This window comes from Hypomesus nipponensis, chromosome 3, assembly GCF_054491055.1.
Source record: "Hypomesus nipponensis isolate SF chromosome 3, ASM5449105v1, whole genome shotgun sequence".
NCBI classification, from domain to species: Eukaryota; Metazoa; Chordata; class Actinopteri; order Osmeriformes; family Osmeridae; genus Hypomesus; species Hypomesus nipponensis.
The window spans coordinates 14,937,560-14,951,709 of NC_140363.1; the positions used below are offsets into that span (position 1 = coordinate 14,937,560).

Sequence of the window (14,150 nt, forward strand, 5' to 3'; positions counted from 1 at the left end):
TAATGATTTCTCAAAGAAGTTTTATGCAAAGAAGGCCTTTATTTTGATAAACTGTCCAAACGGGAAGTGCGTCTCTCTTTAGGCAGGAACCGAATGCACCCTTTTGCGCTGCACTTCTTAAGTCGTGATTGGTTTCATAAAAACCTTGTGATGTAACGTCGTTGTCGCCACCAGGAAATGGTCTGCAGTTTTGAAAGGCTAAAGAAAAAATTTAAAGTTGAAAACATGACGTTGGGGGACGTCTGGAAGCAATTATCTTGGTTCTACTATCAGTATATTCTCGTCACGGCTTTATATATGTTGGAGCCATGGGAGAGGACGATCTTCAGTATCCTTTTTGCTTGAAAACGGGTCAGCGTCAAGTTAGTTCATACTCTACATTACTAGGCTGGCTAGCAAGTTAGCCTGTAATACTGGTTTCATGATGTACGTAGCCATCTGTGACGATACATAGTTTGTCATGGAAGAGCCACGTCCCTAGCGGCAGATCAGTTTGTCATGTTTTCCAACAATATTTATGTTAACTAGGTGGTTGACCGATTTACAAGTCAAGGGGATAGATGGCTTACGGCTAGTGTGATTTACTATCGTTAGGTTCATAACTTACTCGCAGGGTAGCGATACTCAATTGGTGGCCTCTTACCTAAAAAGGAGTGCCAACCAATTACATCATTAGCTCTAGATTAGTTTCGACCAGCAGGTGACTGACGTAACAGAACCAATACATTTCACTTAAATTCCCCACATGGCACATGCACTTAACATATTAACCTGGGTGAGGAGAACTGGCCGATTGGGGACGTCACCAACCCAACTTACGGCAATTTCCGCAACAGTGTTTTCTTAACTATTGCTTAGATTCGCTGCTGATCTCCGTTGCAGGTATGGCTGTCTACACTGGCTATGTGTTCATGCCCCAGCACATCATGGCTATCCTGCACTACTTTAAAATGATCCAATGACAGATGTCCACTCAGTGCCCTGATCTAGAGCTTATCAGTCCATGGCTGGCTGTCTGTCCAACTATTTTCATACATCTGTGGCGTAAAGGACAGGTGGACCAACATATTCCCTTGGATTTTATCTGTCCTCACCTTGGAAACATGAACAGTGTTCTACAACAAGTGGAAAAAAGGGGTTTCTATTGAAGAGATGGAACATCTGATCTTATGGGACATTAAAACCATTATTGTCTTAATGTATGGTAGACAATGTGACAGGTTGGTTCCTATTTGCACATCTTGTGAAATGTATAATTTGTTTTATTTTATAAATAGCACTATCTGTAAAGTTTTGTAGTAGATACATTCAGTTACAACAACTACTCAATTAGTTTCACAACCAAGCGATCATCTCAGACTGGAAGATTGTGTTATGGGAGCACCTCTAAAATTAGCTATATATAAGATAGCATTTATCCTTGAATACACTTAAATGTCAGCTATGATTGACCAAAAATATGCAACATAATTTTTTGAAATGATTGTCACCAACATTTTTATTTTCTTCTGATGGTGTTTAATGGGATGAATGTTTGATTAAACAATTTTCTTGTGATTTCTTGTACTTAAACTTGCTTCACTTTTGCTAGTGATAGTGTTGCTCGTGTTGGATATTAATGTAGAAGAGAAAACGGTAGTAGTTCATATTATAACGCATGCATTGTTATCCTGCCAGACTTTATATAATAGCAAATATCACGTTAGGCCATTACGTATTCTCTTCTTACAGGCCCAGATCTAGACAAAAGGTCATATGTGAATTGTCATGAATTATGGGTTGACGTATAGAATACCTTCTACATTGGTGGGACACTTGAGTTTGCCACAAAGTTGTCTGTCAAAAAAGAGAGGGCTGGCTTGGCTTGACATGAGCCAATGACATTGAACCATATGTTCCCTCAGCTCTTAACATATTCATACTCATCATGCTGGCACTGGTTCAAAATTAAAATAGCAGCTGGTTACTTTTTAAACCTGTGGATGAGGATGATCTCACGTACACACAGAGCTGCTGCCTGGAGTTTGGACCCACAGGCTAAAACATCACAAATAGAATGCTCAGAAACCAATGTAATTAGAATAAGCTGCCTGACTGTATCTGCCCGTTTCCCTTCGGAAGCAGACACATTTAAGCAGTTTGTGGCAGTTTGCTGGTGGTTAACCCTTGTGTTCTCCTCCAGTCATTGTGACCCATCAGTCATTGTGACCCACCGTCGTTTGCGACAACTTTACCGCATACAAAAACAAAGTGAAGCATTTTCTTTTAACCGTTGGGCTGTCTCAGACCCCCCACATTGCGAAGGTTAAAAGAAAAGAAAAAAAAAATGCTTTTGTATTGGGTAAAATTGGGTAAACACAACGATGGTTCGTTATGAACCTTTTGGTCATGTGACCCGAAGGCAGCACAAGGGTTAAGAAAACAAAACAAAATGTATTTACAAGAATGGAATAATTGTATGGATTTTAAAGAACACATTTCCCATAGATTATCAAAATTCAGGTCTGTACATATCCCTTCTGCAACTTCATGCACATCAAACCACCATGGACCATCATGGAAGAAAATGTAATGTTCATCATTATATGAGCCAGGACTAGCCTGACCTCACCAGACCACTTTGCAACCACCTGTTTCCCTGGCTGGGCAGGATACACTCAGGGGCATTGAAGTGTGTGTTTGGAGGGGGGGGGGGTGTAACTACCCAGGAGCCCAGTGGGGGGAGGGCCCTCAAAGAGGGGGGTGACTGCAATCTCTTCATGGGGACCAAAATTCTAGTGGTGCCCCTGGATACACCCATGGCTTGAAACTTTTTTTTCGTGTAAACAATATTACATTCAGAGTAAGGTTGTGACTCTGGCCCAGAAGCCAAAAGTGAACTGGCACTGCATCACCTGTCAGCACAACAGCACCAACACCTGGACAAACCAACACGTGCCTGGCAGGACTGGCACAGCCAATACTCTTTGGGAACACTGCGTCATTAAAAGGTTTCTTGTTGCACAGTGCTGTGTTTAGTCACGTATTCATAAGGGAGTTCTCTGAAATTTAATTCTGTGGAAGGATATATTCACTGATTTCATTTTCATGTCAGTCTTATATGGCTTTTCTGCCTCCAGATACCAGAGATTCTGGAGCTTGTTATTGTAATTCATTCATTACAATGAATGTTGACGTGTCCAACAAACTATGGGGTTTGGCCGATACTGCCGTTATAGGCTATTTTGTAGTACTTACATAGTATTATTGATGATGGATACACAGATGGTGGTGCGTAATTGCGTTTGATAATGTTCTAACGGTTGAAAAAACAGATTCCGTTTTAAAATTACTTCATTTATTTGTCTCTGGATCTTAGAGACAATCTGTTTCACAGGGCAAATCAAAGTTCAATTACTGTTTCTCTCAGCTTGCGAATCTTTGGCAGTCTGCGCAGAAAGCGCATTCCCGTGTACAGTGCACGCGGCTCTCCCTTAATAAAACTGCAACATGGCACAGTAAAGTTACACATGTGAAAACCTCCTTCGAACTGTGCTTTCTGCGACGGTGCATGTGTTTTTAAGCGTACATTACGAGGAAACCCCTAAACGCCTGAACCAACACTGAGAAAATACAACTCTGCGAAATTCTCGAAATGAACCACTGTAAGGGCGAAAACAGGTGTTTGGAAGGAATCTCATCCAAAGGTGAAACCACTGATGAAGACAACACGAGCAGGGTCGTGCCCTGCGCTCCCCGAAGACCCCGCAGTAACAGGCACAAGTCGAATGAACACAAGCGCCTGAACCCTCATAAATTAGTATTACAGTATATTGTCCCCTCTATGAACTCTTACGGTCTTTGCACCGTCGATAATTTTCTCGGAAATAAAATTGGAGAACGAGTTCTCCAAGAAGTAAAACATATCCACCAGGGTGGCAAAATGAAAAACGGAGAGTTGGCATGTGGACATTTTGGGCAAAGCAAGAACATTCGAGGTGATACAATTGCATGGGTAGAGGGTAATGAGAAAGGCTGTGAAAACATAGGCTTTCTACTCACAAGGATGGACAAACTTATCACATACGCCGACGGCAAACTGGGGCAGTACAAAATCAGAGGGAGACACAAGGTTAGTACCCTATATGCTTATAGCTTATCATTTATCTGTATTTCTCTAATGTAGCCTATTACGTTGGCCAAAGTTTTGCCCATTGTAGAGAACATTTTGCATTGTTGGCATATGTGTGAATGATTATACCAATTCAAATAGTCCCGTAGGCCTATATGTAGAAAATATATAGTCTATATTATCAGAAACTAGGTATGCTAAATCTAGGTCGACATGGCATACACAAAATAACCGTATGAAAAAAAAGGCTATGCTTGTTTTAATGATTAAGTTATCAATAGCTTAACGATTTGGACACATTTTCATTGATTTGGGCTATCACGTTTATCTTAGGCTACTGTTATTGGAATAATTAGGCTATAATTTCAGTCATATTTATGTCGTAGCTTAACTATTTTAATGAGCTGTCATTATCATTATTAGGCTTAGGCATATTGTTAATATTATTCCGATCTTTATAGGCTAGGTTTTCTTGTTCTTTAGCCTATTCCTTGTCCCCTCTTCTGATGATGATATTAATAATACTTGACGATAATATTCTGTCTACTTATTAGGCAAGCGTTCTTTTTCTGATGGGAACGTTGGGGTTCTCGGTGGCACGTTGCCATGACAGTGTTACTTCGGGCCGGGGAGTACGTGCGGTGCGACTGCGAGCGAGGGCTACATGCGGCTTGTGAAATCCTCAATGGCGGAGGAAACGCCTACCACTCGCTGATTTTTCCTTGTTTGCAAATCACACCTATTGACCTGCATGTATTTGAAATTGGATATGAAACGAAAAAAAAGTTAGGTGGTCTGTCTAAAATATAATTATGTAGGCCTACATTAAGCTTAGGCCTACTTCGCGTTTTATATGCGAGTCTACATTTGAATGTAAAACTATTACATGTTTTAACCCGTGTTTGTATTATCGAGATAATTGTACTAAATGCATTAATAAATTGTAGCTGAATCACCTTAGGGCTACTTCAATGAATGAAAGTTCTACACACCCCGCCCCTATAGGGTCACATCCCGCACGTTCCATGTACAGGTACGGCGCGCTCCTACCCTGTAGTTGACAAACGTCGACAGTTTCTAGGAGGAGAATGGTCCGATAATCCTCTCATGTCAAAGTATCAGTCTGTTAATTTTGGAAACGTCGTTCGAAGCTGTCGTTGGACAAAATTATAATACCTGAATTTTAAACTGAGAAGGTTACGGTTAGCCTACTGCCTAATAATGCCAATTCTTCAACACATTATGGACTCAGAACTGGAGCGGTTAGCCCTGGACCAGATAGTTCCGTCCCTGCTGGACCAGGGATTCTTTTATGTTGACAATTTTCTAGGAGAAATGGTTGGAGATTTTGTGTTACATCAAGTGAAAGAAATGCACCACTCTGGATTGCTGCACGATGGACAATTAGCCGGCCGAAGTTCTGGCATCTCCAGACGAAACATTAGGAGTGATAAAATATCTTGGGTCAGCGGACTTGAGAGGGGATGCGAGGCTATACATTTTTTATTGACACTTATCGATAAATTAATTTCTCTGTGCATCGGACGACTTGGGAAAAGCATAATTCGGGAGCGTTCGAAGGTAAGATGAAACCAAAACTTGCAAAAGATTCCTGGTGGTCGTTCAATTCTTAAGGCAAGGCTCAGCCCAAAACGTTTCAGTAGCTTATGTAGTGTGAGATAGGTTTCAACATTCTTTACATGTAGGCTATTTTATATTGGTTCACAAAAACAAACGTTTTCATCCAAGGGGCCAACATGTTTTCGGTTCATACCCAGGGTCAGGATTGTGCAGGTTCAGTGAACCTGTGAGACCAGCAGCCTTGCATGGCTAGGCAATACTTGCACTGCGTGCGTAAAATAAAGACTTATCTTTGTATATACAGTTAAAAGGAAACACCCATCCAGACCTTTCCTGCTCTCTTTGAACGTGTTTCGTATACGTTTACATATATGATTAATACTTATCGCAGATGTGTGTGGGTTGTACGTGATGCTTAACTGTTGCTGTAGACACAAGGAAGTTGGATAGGCTAGAGGAAGGAGAACACCCACATTTAGCACGCACACATAGACAACAAACGCAGACACGAACATGCACACACACCCACTTCAAGGCAGGTCTTATATGCACACAGCCCTTGTTTTAAATAGGCCTACGTCAGATGGACTGCTCAGTGATTACCCAAACAATCACAGGTCAATAGCAACAAAACATGATTATGTTGGTTAGGAAATGCAGTTTATGACGTTAATCGCTAGGTTGGTTATGCAGCTTTTTCATACAGCCTACCATGATGCATTGCCAAAGTTTACTGAGGCTACTGTCTCATATTACTGCGAAAATTGTCTTGGGTTTCATGTTGTATTTTTATAAGATAAAAAGGTCATTTTTGTGTTGTTGATTGGGTTCCACTCTGGCCACCATGCAAACTGCTGGCCATAGGCGATTTTAGGTTTTAAAACTTGGGGTGAAGGGTAGTGAACCTTTTTGTTGTTGCTTAGGCCTACATGTATTCATTTAGTTGACGCTTTTATTCAAAGCGACTTCCAAGAGAGAGCTTACCAAAGTGCATAGGTCACTGATCATAACAACGAGATAGCCCCCAAAACATTGCGGGTAGCCTAAACATGAAGCATACATTGTGGAAACCAAATAAGTGCCAATGGGAAGAACCATAAGAGCATGTAGCTAAACAAGTTACAATTAAACAACATGAACCTCAAAAAGTGCAGTACCTGTACAAAAGCAAGCAACAATAATATAATTCAAAAAACGTTCTCAAAATTAATTGTAAATCTTAAAATGTTCAAATGAATCACCATAGTACAACAAACCATGATATAACATACAACTATGACATCACTTAAACATCTAAAGTCATTTAATCTTTTTTTTTACATTAATCTGAAAATGTAAATCTTTTCATCCCAACAGTAGGGGGTGCACATGCCCCCGCGGTAAAATCGACTATGCTGCTGGCTCACGCACCACACGTAGCATTGCCATTAAACCTTCAACATCCTGGCAAGCAGCCAGCCCTCCTCACAGGGTTAGGAGGACTTCCCTTCTCTCTCTCTCTCTCTCTCTCTCTCTCTCTCTCTCTCTCTCTCTCTCTCTCTCTCTCTCTCTCTCTCTCTCTCTCTCTCTCTCTCTCTCTCTCTCTCTCTCTCTCTCTCTCTCTCTCTCTCTCTGATTCCGTAAAACGCAAACAGAAACGTTCAATTTTCATCTGACATAAATAGCCTACACAGAACCATGGAAAGTAGATATTTTAAACGGACTAACGGAACTAGTATTCACCAACAAATACCTCATGTTTTTATAATATAATTATCTTCTTTTAACCCAGATAAAACAAAAACAAAATTCTTTCATAAATAAAACGTTTTTCAAAGGAGCCTACTCCAAGCCTTTCTTGCTTCACGGGTACACACTCCTTCTCCATGGTCTAGTGATGCGTGTGTTCGTGCTCCTGGTGAGCTTAGTAAACACCCCAGCCGACAGGGTTCTATATCTAAACATGCACGTGTCTTACAGCACAGATAGGCTGCATAAACAAAGAAGTTCCTTATCAGATATCACAGTTGTTGTGCTGTGATATCATCAGAGATCACATTTGAAAATGTTAGAAGTGGAAAGTACAGATATTTGTGTAAAGAATTTAGGGAGTGAAAGTAAAAAGTTGGCAGAAAAATAAATAGTGAAGTAAAGTACTGATATCAGAAAAATATTCAAGTACAGTAACAAAGTATTTGTACTTTGTAACTTCCCATCTCTGAACATCATACATTAAAAACCATTGACCCACTCATAAAATGGTTTGGTTCATGGTCTGATTTTAGATGCGTGTATGTGAAATGGTGTTTGTGTGTATTGCTCTTGTGAGAAAGCTGAGTCATGTGTGTTGGCACTGGAAGTTGATTTACCTCCACTGCGTTTACAAAGGAAACACACTCACACACACAACACCAGGAAATCCCCAACCCAGTTTTGTCAGGCGGTTACAGCTAACCGTAAGCTCCGGTGCTCTGACCAGTCCAGAACATGTAGGTAGGATCTATTACTGCATTACTGGAACAAGCTGCAATGAGTAGGCGGAACTGTGACCATCTCTGGTTATGTGAGGGGTTGAAAGGTCTTATACTGATGGTGGATGGGGGCTGTGATTTGGGTTTGGCTCCTAACCCCAGGCTAGTCCCATTTGAGTAGCATTATGGCTTCTTATCGCTAAATGACCACAGCCTGATTCATTATGCTGCCTTGAACTGCTGACTGACTGCCTTGGTGCACGTAGGCCAAAACCACAACACACATACACACACTTTACACACCCACCACATACACATACATACACACACACTCTTATTCACACGTAGGCCAGAACCATAACAAAAACTCTAAGCCTATCTCTTACAAGCCTGCTAACTTGAAAATGTCTAGTCTTATTGTGGTCCAGTCTTCTAACCAATGGATACATTGAGGCGTTTCTAGAACTGTTTACCAATAGTTCACAGCACACAGTCCTTTCTTTCACATCACTTAGTTCACCAGTTAAAAACCACACATTAACAACAATATGTGTTTTTTGGTTTTAGTTTATTTTATTTTTACAGGGACAGTGCACATTAATCAACATTTCAGTAAAAGTGCCGGTTTGGGCTTCCTGGAGCTCGACGGTGTAAAGAACAGGTGTAAAAAGTGTTAATAACAACATAATAACAATGTAACAACAGTGTAACAGCAGTGTAACAACAACATAAAAAAGGGTGATAACAGTGTCCTTGCTACCAAATACAGATTAAAACTAAAGTAACAAGCCTGGTTTGAAAATGTAAGATGGAGTCCAAGTAAAAAAAAACAAAAAAAAAGTAATAGTGAAGTAAAGTACTGATACCAGAAAAAATCTACTTATGTACAATACTTCCTATCTCTAGTTGTATTCATAGGAGGATACTGACTTGCCCGAGCTATAGATATGTTGGATTAGTTGATGAGTATCGGGTGTGTAACATATATCAGATATGGTAAGGAAGAGTGTAGACAAGGTGGCAGATAGGAGTTATGTGGCCTTCTCCTCCCGAACCTCAGTTAAGTATAACTCGATTTATAAACCTTATGTAACGTAACGAAGAACTGTAAAAGGATACTGTGTTTGTGTGTTCCAGGCGATGGTAGCATGTTACCCAGGCAACGGGACAGGGTATGTGAAGCATGTGGACAACCCTAATGCTGATGGGCGATGTGTCACCTGTATCTACTACCTGAACAAGAACTGGAATGCCAAGGTACGCTGGACCTTTTGGAAATCCTCTTAGTTTGTCACTGTATCACTGTATCCAACCATGTTGGCCATGGATGGATTTGCCACTCAATCACCTAACAGAAACTACCCATGAGAGTTAAGATTTATAATTATTAAAATTATGTAAAATAATTTAATGTAATATCTTTATAATGTAATACAATATATGGTTTTACTAAATTACAAAAATTACTGTATGATTAAACTATAATGTATATAGTATTAAATATTTAGTTATAATTAGTATTGTAGTAGTATTAGATGTAGTGTTATATAATTATAATAATATTATAATAGTGTTATATAATACTATTATATGTAGTGTATATATAATAAATAAATTATAATACAACTAAAAAAAACATAAAACTACATAAAATACTATTTAATACTATATATAATACATGAAAGCATCCCTACAGGGTGTTTACATTACACATGGAGATTACAGAATCTTACCCGATATATAAACATGATTTTCAGTGTTTCAAGTTCATACTGTTTCTTATAATTGTAGCCTCAGAGCATTTTAGTTCTAAGCATCTTATTCTCTGGACTGAGGTGAACATGTTTGGTGTTTTATCTTCCAGGAGCATGGGGGAATTCTACGGATCTTTCCGGAAGGCAAGTCGTATGTGGCGGACATTGAACCGCTGTTTGACCGCCTGCTTTTCTTCTGGTCGGACAGAAGGAACCCCCATGAGGTCCAGCCCTCATTCTCCACTAGGTTTGAATCTTTTGCTGCTGTCAGGGGGAATTGGCCAAGGGAGAGCTATTTAATCATAAACTGGCATTGATTCCCATTTGAGTTGTAGGTTAGTTACAGTTGCTGTACTAGTACTAAGATGCATAGTTTAACTAACGGCAAAAGGTACTTTGCTTGTCTATGTGTGGAGAAAACACAAAGTCTTAATACATTTGAGTGCAAAAAAGTAAGAGTATCAAGTGTGTCTGTAGCTCATATCCTCTTTTGTCTCCAGGTATGCCATTACAGTGTGGTATTTTGATTCCGAGGAAAGGGCTGAAGCCAAGAGGAAGTTCAGAGATCTAACTGGTAGGTTTCCTGACTACAGAATATTCTGATTGCTTCACTTGAACTTTTCCTTTCTCGTGATGTGACTGAATTGTACATAATAGATCTTATTAACTGCTGAAACATTCCATGGATGCCAGTAATAAACAGGAATGTCTTACGTGTACGTATAGTGTGAATGATAATACTTTAGATGAGTATGGGAATCTTATCTTTATCACAAATGAAAACCCTCTGTGGTGTTTGTTTCAGCGTCTACCAACCAGGACAGTATCACACCTTGAGCTGCTGCCAGTCCGCCATCTTGCTGGTCTGAAGAGGTCAGCTGGTCTGGAAGTCTTGTCTTCACAGCCTGCTCTGGGAACTTTAACCCTTCTGCCACATCGTGTTTACTCCTGTGTATCTCTCTTCATTGATCTTAAATGGACAAGAAATGAAGAGAGATGTGGTTGACAACTTTTTCTAACCCTGAGATGTTATTATTAACCCACACCAACACACTTTTTAAGACTCAGTGTGGTTTAGTAGACTAAGCTCTGCTTTCAAGAGGACTGTGCTCATATAAAGGCTGGCAAGTTCCAACCTGTGGCGTCATGGTGGATATTTATCAGCAGTGTGGTGTGTCTTGGAGTTAATCTGCATTGAATCATTTGCTGCCTTTTCTGTGTCTGTGCTGTGCCATAACAACCGTCTGAGGTGTAACTTGTGTGTGGAATCCTACAATCATTAAGAATGTGTGTGGTGAAGTCGTTCAAAATGGTAGTTATGTTTGCTCTTCAATGCAGTTTAAAAAAACTATAGTGTAGTATGGAGGAGGGCTGTTAGTGTTGTGGTCAGTGTGCTATGCTCCTTCACAGTACTTCTCTATCTATAGCTCTTATGGAATGAAGATTGCCAAACTTACTACCTACTTGAGTACACTGTCTATAGAAACAGCAGATTTCCAGTCTGTCTTTGAAACATTTGTGAAACCTCAGAAAAAGCCTCCACACATCTAAAAAAAAAGATCCTTGATGCGACAGCTTAAAGCTGTGTGGTCCATTAAAGTTAATAAAAAAATGTAAATATGAAATATTCAAATTGTGTTTTAGTTAGCTTGTATGCTGGTCAGCAAAGCTGATGATGTATGGGGAATGCTGTTGAGAATGAGAATAATGTTTGCTTGACGTGAATATTAAAAGTATTTTTCACCAATGTTTTGGGATTTGATTTGAAGTAAAATCTTTTAAAGGCCATAGTTGTAACCCTGTAGGACCCTGCATATAAATCAAAATGAAAGCGATGTAATTGAGAAAACATCCATTTTGTATCAAGTTTGACTTTTCCCCACTAGATGGCACTCTTACTCTTCTACGCAATTCCCTTTTCAAGCTGCAGAAGGGGAGGAGAGGGAAGGACAAGAGGAGGAGGACCAGGGAAGAGGAGAGGTCGTAGAGAGCATAGGCCCTCCAAGACTAGCCAGCCAGTTTTAAATATTTCAGTCTATTTTAAATGAGGTCTATGAAAGATAGATCAGAGGGTAAGGCAGGCAGAGAGTGTGAACCTGGAGCCTGGCTAATAACCTCAAGCTGTCCATCTCCCTCCCATGCTAGTCTGATCTAGAATGGGAGATAATGGTGAAGACAATGATGAAGGCGGGGATAGAGCAGAACATACACATGGATCAGGCGTGTGTTGCTTTGTTCTTGCGTTGATTCATCTTTCTGACATCACGTTCCTCCCCGAGCATCTATTCCACATGACCAAACCCTTAGCATGAGGCAGAGAGGACAGAATTACCTAAACATTGCCAGTGATGGACCCGAGTCGCTAGGTATAATAATCACTCCAAGCGTGTGAACGTTTCATACCATTTACTGCTTTATTACAGATGGGGGTTAGTCATTAAATCATCACATTCAGTAGGAAAAAATGATATCATCAAATCTGTTCATCAGAAACACCAAGGAGGAGGCTGGAGGCCCTTCTGCTGTGGATGACAGCTCCTAACTCGAGCTAATATGGTGGGAAGCTTCCGTATCACAGTGAGGTTGACGTGATTGTCACTCTGAGGTAATCAGTAATGGGAGTTATGTGTAAAACACTGTAGGCAGAGTGTATTATTGACCGGACCTGCTTGTAGGGTTCAAATGAGTTCATGGCCTTGTATGCACGTGTGTGTGTGTGTGTGTGTGTGCGTGTTCTGATCCAGGATTGGATGGTCTGTTGCAGCTGTTGATCTGACCTGGGATGCAATCGGTTTGTGTGTGAATTCTGGAAATCAAATGCAGTGTGACAACTAAAACTAAAACACAGGTTATCCAACTGAGGAAAGAAGTTGAGCATAACCACAACCCCCGACTCTACAAATCGGCCTGTCGGCTCCGTAAGTCATGTGACCGAGTGATGATACAGAGGTGAGTACATACTCCTGACAAGAACACGCTCCCTACGGAACTGTCTCGACCAGCCCAGCCCCCAGACCCTGACACAAACAGCAAGGTAGGAAGAAAGAAAGAAGAAAAATAGAAAGGAAAGACGAAGGAAAAAAACTGGCAGCTTACTGATGTGTGGTAGCATTCACTGGGATGGTTGGATGTAAAATAAATGATGCCAGATAGTAACAAATTCAGGAGAGGTTTTATTATGAATGTGGCACCTGTAAGATGGTAAACCGTGTTACAGAAAGACAACCATGTATGACATGTTTCTTTGAACGGATGAAAAGCTACAAAAGTATAAAATAACCCTGTTGTAAAATGAATTATGTACAATTCTGATCTGCAGCATTACTCATGGTAAATGAAAAAAAAATGTATTTCAAAAAGAAAAAAAGAAAAAAAAGAAAGCCAGGCACTCAGAGTTAGCATCAGTTAGTTATGTTTTTTTTTCTTCTTCTCAAAAATGAAAACAAAACAAAAACAAATAAAATAGAAATGTACCATAGTTTTTTTTCTTTTTAATATTTTAATTTGTTTGTATTTAGAATTTATAACACTGTTAACATTGATACTAAGAGAATCCCTCTCTCCCGTATTCGTGGACTTGGCACCAAGTTTCCTCATAAAAGAATCTGTATAATTGTACAAGAAATAGTTAAAAACACAGACACACTCTTCACAGGTAATGAAATGACGATTCATATTTGTAATTTTAAACACTATGTATCGGACAGCAGCTGAGATTAGTTTGAAGTTTAAAATCACCAGCGATCATTTTGACAACAACACAGAACACATTAAGAACAGCTCCCCCTGCTGCTGAGAGGGTGTAACACATGGGTGTATTTCCTGGTCCACAGTGTTTAGTCTTGAGAGCTCAGCACCCCCTCCCCCCTCCCCTCCTCCCCCCCCCCCCTCCCCCAGCCTCCCCCCTCAGCTCCCCCCTGCCTCCTCCTCCTGGCTATGTAGAAAACACTAAAGTCTAGCTTAGCATCAATCTCACCATAGAGACACTCGGCTCTTTCCAGCAACTGACCAAGCCTCTCTGCCTACAACACCCACAATCCCTCTTTTTATAAACACATTTAGTTCATGACCTGGGATTTAGAGGAACAACACATTGTCACAGAGACCACACAGAGTTGTTTCCTGATGTGGGGGAGTCGCCCTGTACAGTTCATAAGACATTAGGCTCCTCCACCCGTTGTCTGGACAGACTATAAAACACTGGAACGTTGACAAAGCTTCTGGACCGAACGGAATCAAGTAAAACCAAACAAT

At 40.3% G+C, this 14,150-nt stretch overlaps 2 protein-coding genes across 4 annotated transcripts; both read left to right on the top strand.

The window, feature by feature from the left end:
- The first annotated feature begins 177 nt into the window (after positions 1–177).
- On the top strand, positions 178–1,557 carry sptssa (serine palmitoyltransferase, small subunit A). The gene is made up of 2 exons (XM_084678844.1): positions 178–328; positions 859–1,557. The coding sequence occupies exons 1-2, from the start codon at positions 178–180 to the stop codon at positions 960–962; spliced, it is 255 nt and encodes an 84-aa protein (XP_084534970.1). The 3' UTR covers positions 963–1,557.
- A 1,621-nt stretch (positions 1,558–3,178) lies between these two features.
- On the top strand, positions 3,179–11,643 carry egln3 (egl-9 family hypoxia-inducible factor 3). Of its 3 annotated transcripts, none has more exons than XM_084678832.1 (5): positions 3,179–4,111; positions 9,280–9,399; positions 10,007–10,040; positions 10,397–10,470; positions 10,702–11,643. In XM_084678832.1, the coding sequence occupies exons 1-4, from the start codon at positions 3,635–3,637 to the stop codon at positions 10,465–10,467; spliced, it is 702 nt and encodes a 233-aa protein (XP_084534958.1). In that variant the 5' UTR covers positions 3,179–3,634; the 3' UTR covers positions 10,468–10,470; positions 10,702–11,643. The 3 variants fall into 3 exon arrangements, with proteins under 3 accessions (XP_084534958.1, XP_084534943.1, XP_084534951.1); XM_084678817.1 differs by having other exon boundaries at positions 3,329–4,111; positions 10,007–10,143; XM_084678825.1 differs by lacking the exon at positions 3,179–4,111 and adding an exon at positions 4,785–5,692 and having other exon boundaries at positions 10,007–10,143.
- The last annotated feature ends 2,507 nt before the right edge of the window (positions 11,644–14,150 follow it).

What these genes read in the sequence shown, in the direction of transcription:
- sptssa (XM_084678844.1), top strand. Translation starts at nt 178, where the DNA reads ATGGTCTGCAGTTTTGAAAGGCTAAAGAAAAAATTTAAAGTTGAAAAC. An exon ending in ATGGGAGAGGACGATCTTCA is followed by an intron (nt 329 to 858) that starts GTATCCTTTTTG and finishes ACTATTGCTTAG; the next exon opens with ATTCGCTGCTGATCTCCGTT.
- egln3 (XM_084678817.1), top strand. Translation starts at nt 3,635, where the DNA reads ATGAACCACTGTAAGGGCGAAAACAGGTGTTTGGAAGGAATCTCATCC. An exon ending in ACAAGAACTGGAATGCCAAG is followed by an intron (nt 9,400 to 10,006) that starts GTACGCTGGACC and finishes TTTATCTTCCAG; the next exon opens with GAGCATGGGGGAATTCTACG. An exon ending in CAGCCCTCATTCTCCACTAG is followed by an intron (nt 10,144 to 10,396) that starts GTTTGAATCTTT and finishes TTTTGTCTCCAG; the next exon opens with GTATGCCATTACAGTGTGGT.